Below are 21,670 nucleotides of genomic sequence, written 5' to 3' on the forward strand. Positions count from 1 at the left end.
GACTGCCAGTGATGCTTCAAGACAGATAACGCCATTTAAGGGTACCCAGTATACGTAGCAAGTTTCTTGAAGACTGTTCTGTAGTAAAAAGTTGCCTGTGTCGCAGCAGGAGAATAACCTCCTCCACATGACGGATACTGTAATCTGCTGCGGATTGTCCATACCAAAAATCTGCACAAAAATTCTGCAGCATTTCCATCCCGTGTGAAGCCGGCCTTACAGTTATAGCCATGTTTTATCCAGAGTGTGTATAAAAGAAATTCTCTAAGATCAAATAAGAATAATGAATTACCTGTCCAGAGAACTTCTATGCCTGGTAACAGTTTTTCACCCACTGTCCTCAGATATGGCGACTGGGCAACATTCGGATAACAAAATGTTCCACAATATTCTGCAAAAAAAAACAAAAAATTAAGGCCATGAATGAATTTGGAAAAATTTTAAGACTTTACTAACTTGTAAAATAACTTTACTTACCCGTAGGACAAAATAAAAACGTTTCTGGTTCACCTAAATACTGATAAATCTCATTAGTGATCGATACTTGTGCGTGGGCGAAAGAGCTGAACACCTCCTTATCTGCCGGACACATATTGTGATCAATGTCATCAAACAGAAGAGCAAACGACTTACACCCGAACTGAGTGACCTGCAAATTAAGGAAATGGAGATGGAGTCATGTAAATATTACATTCAAGATAGATTTTTTGCAGGTCAATAATACAAATAAGGGGTACAATAGACAGTACAGTAGTAGAACAGTCTAAACCAGCATGCTCAGTGGTTGGGTGTCTATATCCACATTTAACCCCTTCCCGCGAAACGACGTGTCAGGTACGTCATAGTGCGGGGGGGGGGAATTTATGGAGCACCCACATGCGCTGAGCACGCTCCATACGCTGCGGGTGTCGACCGCAGCATCTGAGGCGTTGACAAGAGGGGGATGGCCCTCTCCGACAGCTAATCGGCCCCCCCATTTTTTGTGAAAATAAAAAATAAGCGTTCAAAAAAAACCTCCCTTTTCCCAGGTTTCCTCTAAAGTAATGTCAAAAATAAAAAAAGTTAGAATTGGTATCGCTGTGTCCAGCAAAGTCTGATCTATTAAAATATAGTATTATTTAATGAACACAGCGAACGCCGTAAAAAAAGAAAATCAAACATTTAAAACACCAAAATTGCTGTTTTTTGTTCCACTTCGCTCCCAAAAAATAAAAAAAAAATAGAATAAAAAAGGTGATCAAAAAATTATACATACCAAAAAATAATACTGATAAAAACGACAGCTCGTCCTGCGAAAAATGAGCCGTTACCACTCAATCGATGAAAAAAAAAATATCAAAAAGTTATGGCTCTCAGAATGTGGAGACACAGAGCAAATTTTTTTTAACAACGTTTTTTTTTTCTTTGAAAACGTGATTACAGTACGGGACAGTTTTCCCGCAGCGAGGCAGTGGCAACGAGCGCCATAGATAACTATAATGCTAGGAGCCCGGCTCCCTGCACTGTGTCCGGTCCGGGAAAAGCGGCCGACGTACAGACCGTATATAACGGACCGAACGCGCTCATGTGTGAGGCTCCTTAAAAGTAGTAAAATATTTATTTTAAAAAAAAACATATATAAATTTGATATCTACGTAATAATACACAGTCACGGAATAGAGTTAAGTTGTCGTTTTTACCGCACGGTGAAAGCCGTAAAAACGAAACCAAAAGAACAATTGAGGAATCTAATTTTTTTCCAAATTCAGTAATAATAATAATTATTTTTATTTCATTTCCCAGTACATTATATGGTACTTTAAATGCAACCAATAGAAACTACAAGTCCTCCCGCAAAAAAATAAGCCCTCACACCGTTCTACTGACGGAAAGGAAGGCGGCGAGTGAAAAATGAAAAATAAAAAGCAAAACGAATGCAGTGTTATGCCAAGCGCAGGGTCTGTGCATCTTTAAATCCCTGCGTCATGCCCCCGCCCCGTGAGGCCCTGCACTAGGCAATACGCAGTTTTTCCGTTAATTGCAACTACTACAAAGGAAAACCAGAAAACCGCCGCTTTTACCTACCTGGTCTAATTTGCGCTTCAGTGTGGACACTTCCTTTTGGTTAGAAAAGGTAATATCAAGTCCTGGAGATATGGCATAGATGAACTCAATTCCAAATTCCTGGGCAGCAGAGATTAAGGTCATGAGCTGATCTAGAAAATAAAAACACAACAGGTTGGTTAAAATCTGAACCAATGAATAAAAAAAGGATGGAAAACATCTAGAGCAAAGGAGAGAGGGGGAAGTTGCTAATCGCAACCAATTGGATTGCGTCTCTTATAAATAAATAAAAAAAATCTGGAATCTGATAGGTTGCTTTGGGCGACTATTCCGCGCTTCCTTTGCATCAATTTTGATGGATTCCCCCCTAGGTCTCTACAAAAAGTATACCAATTTCGCTTGGTGAGAACTCCCTGGGAACAGTGTTTAGCTGGGTTTCTGAATACTTGCCCACACGGATAAGCGGCTTCTTAAGGACGTAAAGGGGTTGGACACTTTATGGTCTTTTAAGAAATATTGCGGCACGTAAAACTAGAACGGTCTTTGAGTCTTATCCCAGTTCGGCAATTGAAGTCCCAGTGCTTCCCATGGGTGGGCTATGTAAACATTGGAGACGGGCGGTGCCTGCGTCCATAATACGTAAGAGGACGGCCGTCTCGTGATCACTTCCTCGGGCCGTCCCTGGCTGCATCCGCTTCTGCGCAAGCAGTAACTGGCCGCGTCCAGTGCCTGCACAGACGGAGGAGATTCTGCTGCCTGCATCTGCACTAGATCTGTTCAGCGCCTGCACATAAGTAAACGCAGCCAGGACCAGCCGAAGTTATCACGTTGGTTAATCAGCAAATAAAGTTGATCTAATTGTCCCCCTGCAGTATAGAAGCCAACAAGCCTGTCTTCTGTTTTCAACAGCAACCAGCAGAATTACGAGTGCAGCTCCGGAGTGACTAACTCAGGATGGATACAAGTAATGCAATATATTAACGCAGATTATGTGTGACCTGTAAATGGTGCTGAAGGTTGAACTTATGATTTAATTACATTAATATCAAGCAGACTAACGGGTTTGACCACGTTTAGGCCGCAGGCAAACTTTTTATGTTTTAAACAGAACAAGAGACAAAAACTGAATGCACAATGGTTTGTGGTATCTCTTTTGTGCTTCCTCAGTTCTGGGATTTATAGATGCAGCATTATGCAGTTTACAGTCATATTTAATGGATTCCTACATACGTGTCAGCGAGCTTTATGTAGATGAGCGAGAGTAGCTGCCGATTCAAAACACAAGCAGCGGTGGCTGGTAACGCATTACTGGTGTGAGAGCACGCAATAGAAAATCTTAAAGGGTAGCTAAACAAATGACATGCCAGAAGTTTGGATTGATGAAGGTCCGAGCACGGAGACCCCCACCAATCGCTTCAACGAAGCTGCAGAAACGCCCGTGTGAGCGCGGAGCAGCTTAGTTTTCGTTCAGCTTTTCCTGGAAATCAATGTAGCGGTGTACGGATGCAATAGAAAGTCTATGAGCCCCGTACACACCTATATCAGCTTTCCAGAAAAAGCCGAACAGAAACGAAGCGGCTCAGCTCTCACATGAGCGCTTCTGCTGCTTCGTTTTAGCGATTGGTGGGGGTCTCAGTGCTCGGACCCGCCCGATCAAAACTTCTGACTTGTCACTGACATGTCAGAAGTTTGTTGAACGTTTAGTTAGCTTTAAGAAATCAGGCAATTCTATACGGCTCTGCTGCATGTTCTATAGGTCACCACCTAATGCTGCCTCAATAGCTCATTCGCCCAGAATTGCAATGTGTTACGGTGATTGACTGCAAAGCCGTCCAGAAAGCTGGATAAACTCAGACTCCAAGTTTCTCAGAAATTAAATCCCATTGCCAACGCATTAGTCGATCTTTACGGAACGCAAATTATGGACTGGAACCGGTCCTGAGGCGGACGACCCTGCTCCGTCATTAATCCGTCAGTATTATAGCACTGCTTGCAGCACACGAAGCTACCACTAGGACTCTAGTATAAGGTGATCGCCAGTCCAACCTGTTACGACAAGTATACAAAAGGATGATCAAGTGTGAGACGTGAATAATATTTACCAGCTTCTTCCACTAAGTACATCTCCCTCCAAAACATTCTGTGCTTGTAGTCATCTTTTGGAGCATACAGGTATGTGTTCAGACCCCACTTCTGAAGTCTATGGTAAAAAAACAAAAAACATTACAACCATGGTAAGGCCTCATTCACACGACAGGGTCCGAGTGTCGGCCGGTTTGCATCCGTTCCGATTCCGTTCCAGGCCGAGTTGCCGTTTTTACCGGCCGATTTCGATCCGTTTTTTCCCCTGTCCGTTTTAAAATCGGATGAATTTCATTTAAATTTGTTGCCACACACAGCCCTTTGTAGATCATGCCACAGCCCCCCTGCAGGCGATGCCACCCTGCCCCCTGCAGGCGATGCCACACAGCCCCCTGCAGGCGATGCCACACAGCCCCCTGCAGGCGATGCCACACAGCCCCCTGCAGGCGATGCCACACAGCCCCCTGCAGGCGATGCCACACAGCCCCCTGTAGGCGATGCCACACAGCCCCCTGTAGGCGATGCCACACAGCCCCCTGTAGGCGATGCCACACAGCCCCCTGTAGGCGAAGCCACACAGTCCCCTGTAGGTTGCACCCATCCCCCCCCCTTGCAGGAGAAGTCACTGACTTCAATGTCCATATATGGACAGTGTAGTCACTGACTTCTCCTGAAGAGGAATTCCCTGCCACAGGTCGGGAATTCCGCTTCAGAAGTGAGTGACGTCACTGTGTCCATATATGGACAGTGTAGTCACTGACTTCTCCTGTAGCGGAATCCCCGGCCATAGAGTCGGGGATTCCGCTGCAGAAGTGCGTGACTTCGCTGTGTCCATATATGGACAGTGCAGTCACGCACTTCTCCTGTAGCGGAATCCCGAATGCCCGGCCGGGGATTGGGGATTCCGACTCCTACAGCGAGCAATAAAAGACCCTCCTCCTCCTCCTCACATGCACTCTGCACTGTGAGGAGGAGGAGAGAGAGTGCGCGAGCAACGGTAGACCCGGCCATCACTCGGGACACATTCCGGTGATGGCCGTGTATTACCCGGCCCCATAGACTTCTATGGGAGCCGGGCGGCCGGTTTTCCCGGCCGAAAACAGAGCATGTCCTATTTTTTGACGGCCGGTTTTCCCGGCCGTCAAAAAAATCGGTCGCGTGAATAGCTCCATTAGGGGTCTATTATTCCTAATGCAGCCGGGTGCCGGCCGATTTATGAACGGCCGGCACCCGGCCGGGAAACCCTGTCGTGTGAATCCCGCCTAAGCAGTCCTATGCAAGGAACGGAATGAATATTTGTCAATATTTAAAGGACAACTCAACCGTACAGACAGTAGTTATTTAGGTCTATGCTTTAGCCAAGTGGCCCCCAACCAAGATCTGAAAAGACACCTATGGCTTGTGACTCCAAGCTGCGTGTTTTGCCGTAGAAGTCCTGAGTCGTCACCATATGCACTGGATAGAATAGCGCCAGTTTGGATGGTATAACACGAATATGTCAAATTCCACACTGAAATATTTTTCTGAAAAACGTAGCAATTTTACAATTTCTTGTTTCTCCACGTTTTTGCTTTGTCTCTACTCAATTTCGAGTTAAATGCGGCTTTCAGCCATCACTCAGAATTGGATGCGGCTCACAAAATACAAAAGGTCGGGGACCTGCGACTGTGGCTCTCAATGAAGTCATCAATTTTCCAGTCTGGAATGGTTGGTCCTCTGAGAGGCCTTGGTGCATAAGCTATACCTGGGCCGTCCACCTAACCAATGACTTCACCAGTCACTATATTGGGGGATAACAGGCCGTCCCTACAAACATGACAAAAATATAGAATTTTCATATTCATTTCTATCGTGACATGACTCCATCTAGGATTATAAGAAGTCAGGGTGCCACTCGTAATCCTGCTTTTCTTATATGACGGAGTGGATTTTGGGCTCCCCAAGAGACTGGATTCCTCTACTACCATACTCCAGCTACTGCAAACTATTATAGTACGGGAATTAATACAGGTAAACGTAATAGGACCAAACAAACATTATTTGTGGAAAGTACGGCCTATCTTTTCTGCCCGAGAATAAGGTTGTCAAGGACACTTCCATGACCTTTGCAAGAAGCTAATGAGGAAAGATCTCCGAAATACTGAAGACTAGAAGACAAACCTCCTGAGCACCACTCACCTTCTGAATAGTTCCTTCCTTTGTTCCATAGTCCATGGTCGTCCATAGAAACCTGCATGGAATAAAAACAAAGCTGGATGAATAGAAACCCAATTCTAGACAAAGATCCTATAAAGATGTCACCAATTGGGTCAATAAAGGGGGTTGTCCAGGTACGATATGGACAACTAGACATGACCATGTATTACAGCATTGCCTTAAAAAGGGGGGGGGGGTTGTCAAAATGGGGACAACTCATTTGACTATTATGCTGCCAAGGGCTTTGGGACAATTTTCAATCTTTGGCTTAAACAAATAAAACCATATATGTGACAGAGCACGTACTCTATATATAGGATAGGAATATTGCTCCTGGAGCTTTCTGGCTCAGATTCTGGGTTTTACTATGACAGACCCGTATGAGATCTTGTTTTTTACAGGATGAGTTGTATTTTTCAATGGCATCATTTTGGGGTTCATATGACATTAACTTTTACTAAATTTCTGGGGGTGAAAAAAAAAAATTGACATTGTTTTTTGTGTCTCACTGGTAGTTTGCTACAATGTATCAGTCTGCAGTCCAGGCTGTTTAGCTCATAGAGTATTATCTAGACTGGATACAATTGTATCCACTTCTCAGCGGAGATTAGGATGAGATATGTACAGGGTTTACAACCTCTGAATGTAACCAAGAGTGTTTTCATTAACTGACCGCAAAATCAGATCTTGAAAATGATGAGGAATGGAAACAAAAAGTCTATTAGAAAGTTGTAGAACTTTTTCATTTATAAAGTGATTGAGCTTTATTAACATAAAACCGAAAAATGGAATCATTATAAGTGCGATTTAGAGGGCACCAACCCACACAGCCATCCCTTCCACCATGGCACCACCCCAGAGACTTTCACACGCAGGTCCAGCTCTGCATCATCCAGCAGTTACCGTATTTATTAGACATCTTCCTGCTTTTCCCCACTTATTAGCCACTGAATAAAACGGACTGACATTTTTTTTTCTTTTGATTAGGAAACAAATACTCAACTCCAGGAACGTTAATCCACTGCAGGAAAGGCCTGGAGGCTGCCAAACGTCACGCAAAAAGCAGCGTTACGGCTGGCAATAACACAAGTCGGGATTGAGCTGCCAAGATTCACCCAGTCAGTCATCTCCCATCATCAGCAAAATAAACATTTCCTCAGAGCGGCACAAAATAGAAGCCCAGTCCAACTCAGTCCATTCCCCACTTTACAAAAGAGACCAGCGCATAAAGAAGTCATTACAGCGGTGGCCACTGCTCTGCCAGTCTCCTGAATAGGAAATTAGCCAAATTATGTAGTAATGCTGGCACAGGGTGTATGTATATAATATATATATATATCTGCATAACTAGCCAAGTTTGCCGCTAAGGAGTCTTGGAAAGCTGGATGACTATAAAGTAGTGCCTGCTCGCTTCACTCCCCAATTAGAGAGGTTATAAATTCTCAATCCCGGCATCAAAAAGGGGACAGTGACAGTCTGGGAGTGACCAGCTCATCTTCACGTTACATTACAGCTTGTACAGGGTTAGAGACAGGCAGACGAGCAGCTGACCCTCCCACAGACTGAGAAAGGAAGCCACAGAAAAATGCAGTAATTTATACATTATTGGTGATGCCATGCCTGGCCCACTTATATCTGGAATTTATGGACTTTGGGCAGACGTATGCCTGTAAATTCAGACCTGGAATACACGCTGTTGCGTCTATTTTCTTCTATATTGTGACAATTCAGGTTTAAAGAGACTCTGTCACCACATTATAAGTGCCCTATCGCCTACATAAGGAGATCAGCGCTATAATGTAGGTGACAGCAGTGCTTTTTATTTAGAAAAACGTTCTAGTTATGAGCGATTTTAGCTTTATGCCAATTTGTTTCTTAATGCCCAACTGGGCATGTTTTACTTTTGACCAAGTGGGCATTGTACAGAGAAGTGTATGACGCTGACCAATCAGCCTCGGGCATCAGGGCACTGATCGGAGACCAGTAAAGTTTAAGAGGCTCTGTCACAGCGTCATACATTTCTCTCCAGTCATACTTATAATGTGGTGACAGGGCCTCAGTCTCCACTCGATTATCCCCTTAGAATGAGGGAGGGGCTTGGCTATTTTTACCTCTCTGTAAAAAGCTTAGGAAAAAAAAAATAGTAAATTACAGAATAGTTGTTTGTTTTTTGCAGCCCCCTTCCCAAAACAAAATAATAATACTAATAATAAAAGAAGCTATTCTTGCCATGGGTACTTGGTGAATTCCACAGATATTTTTTTTTTATTTGATATGGTTTTATTTGATTTTTATGGAACTTTTGTATCGTGTATATTTTTCTATGACATATTATGCATTATTTCAGTCTCGCAACACTTGACATTGTATCCTACGATTACTTGTATTATACTATTTCCACGTGCGGTAAGTTCTTGACAACCAGGAGTGAGGATCTTGTTTACCTTTAACTTCTGTTTTTTGAGCTGCGTTATATTAACCAGTTAGTGACCGGCCCATCGTGTTTCTACGTCAGTCACTAACGGGCCTTATTCCGATGCCATAGACTTTTTACGTCGCAGCATCGGAATAAGTAAACAGAGCAGGGAGCTGTCAAATCTCCCTGCTCTCAGCTGCCAGAGGTAGCTGAGGGCTGGGGGCGTCCCTGCTCTGCCGGGTGAGATCGATATTAGTATCGATCTCACCCGTTTAACCCCTCAGATGCGGAGCACAATAGCGAGCAACGCATCTGAGTGGTTTTGGAGAGAGGGAGGGAGCTCCTCTCATCTCACCGGCCCCCTAGCGATACGATCGCCGAGTGTCTCTGTCTCCAATGGCAGCCGGGGGTCTAATAAAGGCCCCCAGGTCTGCCTGCCATGAATGCCTGCTAGATCATGCCTCTGGCATGACCTAGCAGATGCCTGTCCGTGTTAAATGGACAGGCAGTAATACACTGCAATACAAAAGTATTGCAGTGTATTATAAATGCGATCGCAGAATCGCATATTATAGTCCCCTAGTAGGACTAGTAAAAAAGTGAAAAAAAAGTTTAATAAAGTTAATTTAAAAAAAAAAAAATTTGAAAAAAAATGAAAAACCCAGCTTTTCCCCTTACAAAATGCTTTACTATTAAAAAAAAAATAATATAAAGTTAAAAAGTTACACATATTTGGTATCGCCGCGTCCGTAACAACCCCGACTATAAATCTATTACATTATTTAACCCGCACGGTGAACGCCGTAAAAAATGTAATAAAAAACTATGGAAAAATTGCTGTTTTCTGTGAATCCTGACTTTAAAAAAAAATGGGATAAAAAGAGATCAAAGTCGCATCTACTCCAAAATGGTACCAATAAAATCGACAAGTCGTCCCGCAAAAAAAAAGCCCTCATACAACCGCATCGACGAAAAAATAAAAACGTTACGGCTCTTCAAATATGGAGACACAAAAACAAATAATTTTGAAAAAAAAGCGTTTTTACTGTGTAAAAGTAGTAAAACATACAAACTATACAAATGTAATATCGTTGCAATCGTAACAACCCGCTGAATAAAGTTATTGTGTTATTTATACCACACGGTAAACGGCGTTAATTTAAGACGCGAAAAAGAGTGGCGAAATTTCAGGGTTTTTTCTATTTCCCCCCAAATAAAAGTTAAAAGTTAATCAATAAATAATATGTACCTAAAAATGGTGCTATTAAAAAACACAACTCGTCCCGCAAAAAACAAGACCTTATACAGCTAGGTCGACGCAAAAATAAAAAGGTTATAGCTCTTGGAATGAGACTATAGAAAAACTTAAAAAATGGCTTGGTCATTAAGGTCTAAAATAGGCCGGTCATTAAGGGGTTAAACTTTATTAATAAGGTATTGAATTGATGTGCAGTCAGGTATACATGTATTTATGACATGTTGACTGGTTTTCATTTGTACCTAACTGGTACCAACTTTGTCTCTCTTCTCTCTTTACTGTGGTTGACCAGCCACAAATAAGGATTAAGGCTAGGGCTACACGGCTACTTTGGCCGTGACACAGGTCACACAGTAATGAAACTAAATGTGGCTGCGTTGCGACCTGCAGGTTGATGCGACCGCGACACGACAGTAGCAAGAAATCTGAACCTGCTTGATTTTTTGCGGCAAACGGTGGGTCGCTACACAGCCACATTCACTTTCATTACCTACAATGCAGGCTGGTTGACAGTGACCTTTGGTCGCGCGAGCAGCGTTGTAGATAAAGTCGCCGTGTAGTGTGGCCAGGTCCCCACGTAGCGTAAACGCTGCGAAATTTCCGCAACGGAATTCTGTGCGGAAATTCTGCAGGATTTAAAGTACCAGTAAAGTGGATGAGATTCATAAAATCTCGCAACGATTACACAGCAAAAAACGCAACTATGGAAAATTTTAAAAAAAATAAATAAATAAATAAAAAATCGCACTTTCCTCTTCTTTCCTGCAGTCCGGCCTCCTGGGAAGACGTTGCATCACATGTGACCGCTGCAGCCAATCACAAATTCCAGCCGTCACATGGGCTGTAGCGTGATCCAGGGAGGCTTGACAGGACTGCAATGGAGGGACGCGTCGCCAGGCCATAATGACGACCTACGTAAGTATGAGCGGTTTTTGGATGGAATGTATGTGGGTTCCAGGTCGGATACGCTGCGTTTTTACACAGTGTTTCCATCCCGTGGGAACCCGGCCTAAAAGGTTATGTTCACACGATCAGAATGTGCACTAGGCAAACCCTCCGGATAATCCACAACAGAAACCCACAATTAAAACTCTGATCTCTGCGGATTTTCAGCATGGAATCCGAGTCAACAATAAACATGTTGCGGATTAAAAAAAAAATATTGGTGCGGTCAATATTCCACACTGATTTTTTGGGAGAATTGGGCATCTGGATTCTGTCCAGATTAAAGGGGCTATCTGGAGAAATAAAATGGATTACGTATCCTCAGTGATTCCCTTCACTGCTGGGAAACACCAACACACTTGTAGCCGCGGTTTACATATTCTCCAGGGGCTGTAATACTATGAAGTGCTGCTACAAGATTGCCACCATTTTCCAGTATGGAACAGCGAAAGGAATGAAGAGGCTGCAGCGCTCACACGATCACTGTGGCCCCTCCAAACAGCTGATCGACAGGGGGTGCAGAGAGTCGTACTCACCAATGATCAGATATTAATGGTCAATCCTTAGGATGGGTCATCAATTTTTTGTCTCCGGATAACCCCTCTAAGGCCTAAATCCTGACAGGATCCACAATGTGCGTACGTGGCCGCAGAAGAGGCTACAGAATTGTCCGGCTCCTTTACTCAAAGCCTATGTAAAGTCTATCAAGCAACCCGTTTAATTTTGGACAGGGGCGGAGAAGAGAGAAGGAAACGGAAAAGGAACTTCTTCACTCCTATGGCAGCAAACAACAGAGAAAGGCCGGCCAAGCACTTTCTTAGCAAGCTACCCTGAATGCCTTCAAGAAAAATAAATGACTTGAAGTAGAAAGGGCCAAAGGTCATTGAACACGTCAGTAAAGATTTGTGCCGTTTATGTAAATCTCATTTGCCATGATCAGTGTGACGACCACAGTCTCTTCCTGGCCTCAAAATGTGAAAAATATATAAAGAATTCTTCTACGTGTGCCCTGGAAGATCGGTCTTTTACCTCCCTTTCTCGTAACGCTCATATCAGACCTGTCTAGCCTGCAGTAGAACCCCGCCCCCTTACTGAAGCCCCTCCCCTATCAGCCAGCCAAAAATGGAAGGAATCCAGAGGAAATTAAAGGGGGTTGTACAAGACTAGAAAAATATGTCTATTCCCTTCCAAAAACAGCACCACATATGTCTGCAGGTAGCATGTGGTATTGCAGCTTAGCTGCATCGAAGTGAAAAGGGCTCAGCTGCAATACCACATGCTACCTGTAGCCAGGAGTGGCGCTGTCTTTGGAAGAGTGCAACCACGGTTTTCTAATTCTGTACAATCCATTTAAACATCTATACAAAAGGGAAGATTTCTCTAAATCAGGAGCTGGAGAAAATCCTGCAGATAAACACTGAGGGGCAAAGCTTTACTATTCCTTTAACTAAAACCACACAAACCTACACAACACAACCTGTTCTGAAGTCAAAAAAATAAAAAGTTCCTGCCCATCATCCGTGCCAGCCGCAGCTCATTGACATCTTATCTCCTCCGGTAATGTGTCCCTGAAATCTATTAGTGTCAATTCTTGCCGGTGAAGAGACATGACCGTGGATCGCTGCCAAAGGGCCAGACGGTGAAGACCAATTATATATATTGGACACACTTGACAACGCTTCACAGGATCAGCTGCGGAGTTTACCATTCCTGCGGGATTATATATTCTCATGCCTGACAAAAAAGTGCTGTGCCCAGAATGTTAACCTGTTAGTCCTTTGTATACTAATATGAACCTACCATCACCCAGAGCCATATGTGGAGGAGGGGGAATATGAAGTGTCGCCAACACGATCCGCAGGAGACTTATCCCCGCACTATGCTGAGAGTCCAGGCCTTTATAGGAAATAAGGGGGCTGGTAAAAGCGGTGCACACATCAATCATTGAGGTACAGGACATAAAAATCATCGCCATTGTTAGAGGTAGCGATAAATGTTGCTTGTTCGACATTTACATTCATAATACAATCGATCTTGCGTTCAAAAATGGCGCTTATGTACGATGATTATTCAGATGGAAGAGACCAGTCACCTGTAATGACTATGGCTGTAACTCATCAGCTGCCTAGTCGTTACATTGGACCGTAGAAAGTTTTCAATAGGAAATACATTTACGATTTTACTAAACAAGTTGCTTGGAAACAGGCCAACATGGTAAAAAAAATAATTCTAATAAACTTACATTTAAAATTAGGCAAAGTTCCCACGTTCCCTCCACTGCTTCTGGCTATTACTACACATCAATGACGCCGTCCAGTGCCAAAAGACCACAACCGCCAACAGCGCAGCCGCGTGGACGACATATCGCTGCAGCAGTCCAAGACAATAGCAAATAGAAAAGAAGGGGCGTGTTGGGCAATTTCCAAGTCATTTTTGGGGTCAGAAAACCCCTTTAAATAGGAACTACACTTTCATCAAACTCTTGATATGTCAGAGACCTATCAAAAGTTTGGATCGATGGGGGTCTGGTTGCGGAGACCCCCACCATTGCTGAAACGAAGGTGCAGTAGAACTCAGCTTAGCGCCCTTCACCGTCGGCTGTGATTTGCGCTCCGTTGGGCTGAAGATGGCTTACATACACGTTCTATGGGAGCCGTCTTCAGCGTGACAAGGAGCGCCGATCTCAGCTGAAGGAGCAAAGTGCCCGGCGGATCCAAACTTATAGATAAAAACTACGGTCATTTATTAAAAGGACACCTTTCCGTATATTTACAGATGTGTCCGGGCCGTAAAAATGATCCACAAAATATAGAACATGTCCTATTCTCGTCTGCAGTTCCAGCACGGACTTGCCCATAGAAGTCTATGGGCGCTTACGCAATTGCCGATGGCTCCGGATGTGCATCTGTAGCCGTCGGATCCGTATTTGCGGACAGTAAAAACTCTTACGGTCGTGTGCATGAGGCCGGACATATCAAAAGTTTGATGAAAATGGAGTTACACTTTAAATGTCTTAAATGTATGTAAGAGTATCTATAGACAGTGATAGCTTACTATAAGCTCCTTACATGACCCCCGATTACTGCCACAGCCGCCTGTTTGGGTGAAAGAATCATGCCAAATCCATGGCCATCTTAAAAAGAGTGAATTGTTGTTACTCCAGACGGACTAGGATTTTAGGAGCATTTAAAAAAAAATAAAATAATAATAATATTAATAATTAAAATGACCAAAACCAGCAGAGAACTGCAGCATCCCAGTCCTGCATAAGCGTCATAATCTCCTTCATGCCAGTTTCGGGCATGCCTCTCAGATTGGCAGTACGAAGACAGCAATAAATCAATTTGACAGCACCCCCTCGGCTCAGGTCATACGGCAATCAGTGGAGGGTGAAGCTGGGGGTTATGCAGCTGTAATGGGGCAGGGAAATAATACAATGTCTTGTCTGGCACATGTGACAAGATGTTCTCATCCAGAACTGTCAATCAAGAAGCCCGGCAGCCGTACTCACAAGAGGGGAGGGGGAGCGGCTGCCACCAACAGGAGGAAAACAAAAGAATAAAAAAAATACAAAACGTGGCCAATTACTCCTGAGGACGGAGAGAGAATGGGGTCAGTCATACCCCTGTACACATGAGAATGCGGACGACCCTGCAAACATCTCACGCGTACACGCCCTTTAAATAAGAGATTTAAAAAGCATACGTCTCTAGCAAAGAAATATATAAAAACAAAATTCCTGCGTGCAGAAGTTGCCCGTCGGTGCATCGGATTAGCCAATAGGGCTGGGCCGGATGATCTGCATACAGAGAATATATTTTAAAAAAAATTAAAAAAAAAGATTGGGACGGGGGCCATTTAGTTGCAGTAGAAATACTATTTGACGAGCGTTAGATAGGCGTGGTTCACACGGTGCGGTTTTGTTGCATTTTAAGCATGCTTTTTTTTGTTTTGGTTGATGAACGTCCATTGAGAAACAAGTCCCTACCAAAACAAAGCATGCTAAAAACGCACAGTGTGATCCACGCCTTAGGGCATTCCGCAGATACCATAATAATAAGGGCTCGTGCACTTGGACAGGTCAGAAGTACCAGCGGGGTCTGTAAACTAGGCCCCAAACAGATCAGTGAAGTGTAGGAGCCGTGAAGCTTCACGTGTGCAATACAGTCCTATCCATATAAATAGCGGTCCCATCAGCAGAAGCCGCCATCCATTGTCTGCGTGCAGGAGGACCCGCAGCTCAGTACTGTAGAGCCCACAGACGTCCACGTGCCACCATAATACCTGGGCAGCGCCACATCATGGGACATGCTACACACCTGTTCTGTATGGAATTGCAGCATGAACCCGTGGAAGTCTATGGGCGCTGTATTAGGTGGGTAAATATTACTATGGGTTACATATAAGTGAATGGGGCTGAATTACAGGATCGGGGGCGGTGCTAAATGAGCCGTAATGCGCGACAACTGATACATTTTAGCGATCTGTGGGGATCGGAGCGATCGGACCCCTATCAATCAGCAAGGGACTAAATATCCTACCAGTGTGTAGGGGTCCGATTGCACCCCCAACATATAACGGACATGTTGGGAAAACGCCTGCCAAGATAACGGAGACTTTGGGTCATCAACGAAACCCAGACTAAAAACCGTGAACGGCCGGATTATCGCAGAATAATAATCCAGTGACTACTATCAGACACACGAGCTCGCAGAGCTGTCAATCAAGGCAAAAAAATAAAAAATGAACTGGCAGCAGACCCCTCCCCCCACCATCTATGTAGAATGGACTACTCCAGCACACTTAGAGCATGATGGGACTTCTAGACCTACATACAGAAGGGGTGTTCTTCCAAATGAAACTTCCCATGATGCTGCGCGGCAGCTGCACTAACCCCCCTTCCTCTTTATTTTGAGGGGTCGCGACAGCTAAAGAGACTTTTACAGAAGCCCGGGCTCCTCAGAAAGACGGGGGCTCCCGTACATAATGCAGGGGGGGGGCACATACCCTCCACGACGCCGCACAGGAACCTCCTGCCCGCGGAGGTCTCGGTCTCTGTGTCGTTGTCCTCTCCCGTCGGCACGGGGGGGACCAACTCGGGGGCCAGGGGGTTGAGGATGGCCTCCTTGTCCGGTTCGGAGATGACGGCCGCCGTCGCTTGCCCGTCTTTCTGCACCATCCTGTCAGCTTCCTGCCCGGTACTCAGTGCGCAGGCGCAGGAACCGGATGGAACCAGTCGCCTCAGAGACAGCAAACAACAAAAACCACCCGACGGGGCTGGGAGCTCAGAATGAAACCGCGGCCGGGTACCCGGTTATCAGCCTTCTCGTTTCCCGTTCAGAACACCCGGTTTCCTACGTTAACAGTCTCCGACAACGAATTACCGATCTGCCGAACGTCTTCACCCCCAGTCTGTTTACTTCAGACTGCGTCTGCGCCCGAACCTGCGGCGTGACGTCAGGGGGCGGGGGCTCACAGACTACTGGTAGAACTGTGCTAGAGATTGCGGCATGACGTCAGAGGGAACGTTTACCCTTCTGACCGGTCAGAGCCAATCATGGCGGCCCGACGTGAAAGGGCGGTGATGGTTAACTGCATTGGTGCTGGACTGTTTTTTTGCATGTCATAGGAGTCAAGCCGGCCGGTGCTGTGTAATGTGGTAAGGAAATAGTTAAAGGGGCGTGGCTTTCGCTTTCAAACCTGACACATGAACAAAAGCGCTTGTGAGACGCAAATCTCCAGGGTGTGACTGTCTGTCTGGGGCTCCGGGATGATGGACGATTGTGGCCTCAACTTCATGGGGGATTTTCAGTAGGGCGGTCACATATAAATTGTGATAGTGAGTGGAGTGAGCTTTCATTTGCATTACGATAACCTATATAATGGCTGTCACCCATAGCAATACGTCATGCTCAATAACGTTAGTGCGATGTATTTTAGACTTCTAGAACAGCAAATTTCTAATCTTTGTGTTTCAATTTCTCACTATTTTCAAGATCTCTGTTTGTTGTCATTGAATAGGGGGTGGGGGTCTTAAGTGCAATGCTTCCTGGGAAAAAGTATTCAAAATATCTCTCCTACAGAAGGAAGGAAACTGTCTCTCTGGTGCCACCTATAGGTGACTACCCTGTAAGTCAATGTCCAACCCTTTGTAGTACTGAGGAGCAACCATTCCAAATATTGCTGTCTACAGAGGGGTGTCTCTGGTTTGGCTATTAGAGAGAACCTTTCACCTCCCCATACATGTGCAGCGTGTAATAGGGAGGGCTGCACAAACCCTGGGGAAAAAATTTCCTATCCTCCTCCATTATTTAGATATCGTTGCCGTTATATTTGGCGCCCGATATTTATATAACCCCCTGAACCGTCAATGGGGCGTGTAATTGACAAGGGGGCGTGTAACATGGCTGTGACACTGTCCAATCAGCTACGGACCGTGTCACAGCAAGAGCTGGAGAGAGGAGAGCGTGTGCGCGCGCAGCTCCGCCGTCACCACGGAACAGAAGAGGAGAAGAAGAATGTGAGTTCTTCTGTTCCATGGCGTCGGGAGTAACTTCGGCAGCGGAGCTGGGCGCGCACGCTCTCACTCTTCAGCTCTGGGCATACTTTTTCCCAGGAAGCATTGCACTTAAGACTCCTCACCAGCGGCATCTCCGCGAGTCTACACGATGAGCGCTGTGGTGTGTTGGCGCAGAAGCCACTCAGCAATCGTGCAGTGTTAGGCCCCATGCACACGACCTTGATTTTACGGACCCATTCGGTTCCATTGGCCCCGGACACCTTTCTGTATCGCTACGGCAGGATAGAAGTTCTGATGAGACTGTACACAGGAGCGGCCCGACTGCCCCCGCTGCTTCCTGCTGTGTCGGTGATTTGGGGCAGACACGACCTCCACCCATCCTACATGATCACATACAGTTGAAGTAATATATTTGGGGGTCTTATTTGTGAAAGGGTTGAGCGTTCATTTTGTAACTTTCCAATAATACCCCGTGTTTCAATTCATCACCGTTTGTAAACATATCCGCTTGCTGTCAGTGAATGGAAACATTCTTGCATCCACTCAGAGGCCGAAAACCAGTCCTGGTCCTGCTCACACAGCTACAGGATGTTACAATGTATCATTTTCTTAAATCCAGTTGTCAAGTGACCCATATATGAGATTAAAAAGAAGGGATCTGCTTTATTTTTTCCAGAAACAGCGCCACTCTTGTCCATGGGCTGTGTCTGGTATTGCATCTCATATTAAATGACAGAAACAGTCCAAGTGGGGAGAAGGAAAAAATGTGCCTCTGCACTCTGATGGTCATAACTTTTTTTTTTTTTTTTGGGTTTGACTTAACTGTAAGAGAGCTTTGTATTTTGCGGAACAACTTGTATCCACCTGCCATTTTGTAGTCATCCGTATGTCCGCAAATACAGTCGGTATTTATGGATCCGCAGAAAACAAAAAGGGAGGAGTCTCGGGTAATCTCCTGGCGTCGCATTGCAACGATTCCGTAATTACATATGGCCACATATGCGTAGCTGTCCGCAATTTTGGAAGCGCCCATCGACTTATAGGCATATAGGTGGGATACATTGCCCAAACCCCCCGCACCTGACATCACTGTCCATATATATATATATATATATATATGTGTGAAGCCTCTGACATTGGGCAGCTCCTGACGTCGCTGTCCAGTGATGTAGCGGGAGCTTCCTGACGTATATTAATGTATACCTGTGACATATGCCCTACAGTGGCATCCATCACCCATAGGCTCCCTTACTAAATGTATACTGCGTGGTATACTTTTTATGTGGTATCCCGCGGATTTCTTCCTTAAAGAAAAAAAAAAAAGCTATATTAACGTATACCAGCCCGACGCGATGTGTACTGGCAGTAATAGCGCCCACACAATCAGCAGGGTGAGTTTGCTCGTCATGACACGCCTACTCGTCATATGACGTCAAATAGTTAATCTTATGGGATTGTAAAAGCAATAAATGTTATATATTAAAAGTTTGGACATACACGTGACGTAACTGCTGACCCGAAGTTCTTTCAACTGGCAAATATCACTTCTCATTTTCCCCTTCAACCTTCCCTCCTGTATCCGGATGTGTTGTCACCGTCTCCAGTAAGTTCCGCTGTTTGTACTCCAGACTTCTGTGTCTTGGACAGGAAGTAGCTATCTGACAACTACCACTGTCAGACATATTAGCTTTTATGTGACTGCAGTTTCTGTCACCCGGTCACCCAGAGAAAACTGACCAAACACCATTAACAAAACTAGAAAAATCCCTCAAATAACATGTCAACGAGAGAGCGTCCGGTGCATAGCAGTCTTGATTTTTATTTTTTTACAAAATATACATTTCTGAATTGCAAAGCAGCTATTATAGGCTAACAAACCAGACACATCTGAATACAGTGGGTGAGTTCTCTATGTACACAGCTCATGCGTTAATAAGTGACGTTTATTTCAATTTTTAAAACTTCTATTTTTAAATCAGTGCGATTTTAACCCTTCCACCACCCCTCCCCCAATAATTAAGATAAAACAGGCATTCAAGTCAACGAATCACGAGGAAGAACACGCCGGTGAAACGTTCCTCCGAGTCAAGTAGAAATATGAGGTTAATACAAACTTTCAATCAATAACTGTCATGCTGGGAGACTCGACATTCACAAGAGACGTCCCAATGTCAAGTCATTGGAGCCAGCTGAGAAGCTGTAGGGATTCTTTTCAGTTCCAGCTGTGGGATATTGCTAATTGTGTTTCTCAGCATTCATATACGCAGGCTGAGGTATAAGCAGCCATACATTATCTCTGTATATCTATAGCATGCTACTATATATATATATATTTTTTATAATATTCCTTTACCCCACTCCCCATATAAAAACAGCACAAAGGGTGTCCCTTAAAATTCCTACCTATTGGAAGATTATTGCACTTTCCAAAAAAAAAAATAATGTGCATAGAATTTCTATATTACGTAACGTTCATCTTTTATCATTCTACTGTCTGAGGTCCTGACTGGTTTTGTTAGTATCGCACTCTCCTACGGTCCCACTTTGCGTGGAAAACAGCCATACATTACATTCTCGGGTACAAAGGTCTAAGATTAGAGGGCGACACTCAGGGCGACACGTGCCGCTCAGCAATGTTGTAATATAGCAGCATCGCTACCCATTGCACCTATTGCCAAATACATCACATGCATCTTCAAATGGGTCTGATCCAGCGTGTGAATTCATTTCTTAATATACTGTTATAGCGGTCAGAGCTCGGCGTTTTTCTGAAACGGTTCCAAATCCCCTGCCACGGACAGTTAAGCTTACATATGGCCCGGTACACTTCACGTTTTTGGCCTACGTTTAACGTATATGTCGAGAAAAGCTCCTGACGTGTACGGTAAAGGCTATGGACACCCATGTGGTCTTTTTTTTTAATTCATGAAATTTATTTATTTAGCGATAGAAACCACTTTTGTAATTGACTTTTATTTAAAAAAAAATTTTTTATTTCTGCAGCTTCTATGTATCACAGTACATAGAAGCTGCAGACAGCTGTTCTGAGCCAAACTCGTCAGTGAACTGCACTAAAGGCTCAACCGACAGCGGCTCCAGAGCGATCTTGGAAGCTCAGTTCTGATCGAGTCAAAGTGGATCTTAAAAGATCGCTCAGGAGCCAAAGCCTTTAAACGTATGCTGTGACGGACACGTGTTCCGTCAACCTATAGACTATAATAGCATCCGTTTAGCGTATACGTTATAAAAAGCCGATGACGAATACGTTAAAAAACTGCCTGTGATGTATTCCATACAGCGGCATACGTCACCCATAGGCTCTAATGTAAAAAAAAAAGTACTTTATATGGAGTAGCGTCTACCACTCTATTCCGTACCTAAAAAAAACAACTCATTCCGTTTATAGGGCCCTATACACACATTTCGCTCATACACCGGGAACTGTGATGTGAACGACTAACGTGTGAGTCGAAAAGGCCGATTTTCACCATTTCGGCCGACTATTGTTTTAAAATGATACACAAATTATTAGCCGATAGCAAAATAGTGATCTGTAATGTTGGATCTTTTCGTCCGTTGTCCGCTGATTCCAGACATGTATGGCATGATCAGACAATTACGGACGATCATTCGCCACGACGCATTCTGTTATATTGCACTCTGCTAGTTTAGACATTTCGAAGGTCAGATCGTTGTACAAACGGTCTGACGTACGATTGATCGGCCACATTGTAGCCGATCGTAATCATAAGTGTATGGCCAGCTTTAAACGATAAAATTTGCACTCCCTGCAGCCACCACCAGAGGGAGCTTAGTAGCTGCATATCTTATTATTGAGTTCAAGCTCCCTCTAGTGGTGGCTGCAGGCAGCAGAATTTTATTATTTATCTGCAGGGGATTTGGAACTCTATATCAGAAAATCGGAGCCCCAATCACGATAAAGATATATTAAGAAATGAATTGGCACAGAATGTTGGACCTTTTATACAATTTATATAACAAAATGATTATCTATAACCGTGGATTCCAACCTATAGCTCTCTGTTGGGAAACTAGCATGTTGGGTGATGTCGTTTCGCAACAAGTTGCAGACTACTGGTCTATAATGTTTCTAATAATTGAATATAATAGATGAAATGTCACTATGGTAATACATAGTGGGTATTACACTGCTAAAGCGGTTCTCCGGGACTTTACCATATAAAAGCTG

The 21,670-nt window shown here is 44.3% G+C and overlaps 1 protein-coding gene across 2 annotated transcripts in view; it reads right to left on the reverse strand.

Annotated features, from left to right (window-relative positions):
* OGA (O-GlcNAcase) overlaps positions 1-16,391 on the reverse strand; it is a 35,910-nt gene extending 19,519 nt beyond the window's left edge. Inside the window, exons 1-6 of one of the 2 annotated variants that reach the window (XM_075843001.1) lie at positions 15,948-16,391; positions 6,304-6,355; positions 4,146-4,243; positions 2,065-2,195; positions 478-649; positions 293-391 (exon numbers count right to left, since the gene is read on the reverse strand). In XM_075843001.1, coding sequence (XP_075699116.1) covers positions 293-391; positions 478-649; positions 2,065-2,195; positions 4,146-4,243; positions 6,304-6,355; positions 15,948-16,119 — 724 coding nt within the window. In that variant the 5' untranslated portion in view covers positions 16,120-16,391. The remainder of the gene's footprint in view (positions 1-292; positions 392-477; positions 650-2,064; positions 2,196-4,145; positions 4,244-6,303; positions 6,356-15,947) is intronic. The other variant, XM_075843002.1, reaches the window with a different exon arrangement.
* Between the last annotated feature and the right edge of the window lie 5,279 nt (positions 16,392-21,670).

This window comes from Rhinoderma darwinii, chromosome 11 (assembly GCF_050947455.1).
Source record: "Rhinoderma darwinii isolate aRhiDar2 chromosome 11, aRhiDar2.hap1, whole genome shotgun sequence".
Classification (NCBI taxonomy): Eukaryota; Metazoa; Chordata; class Amphibia; order Anura; family Rhinodermatidae; genus Rhinoderma; species Rhinoderma darwinii.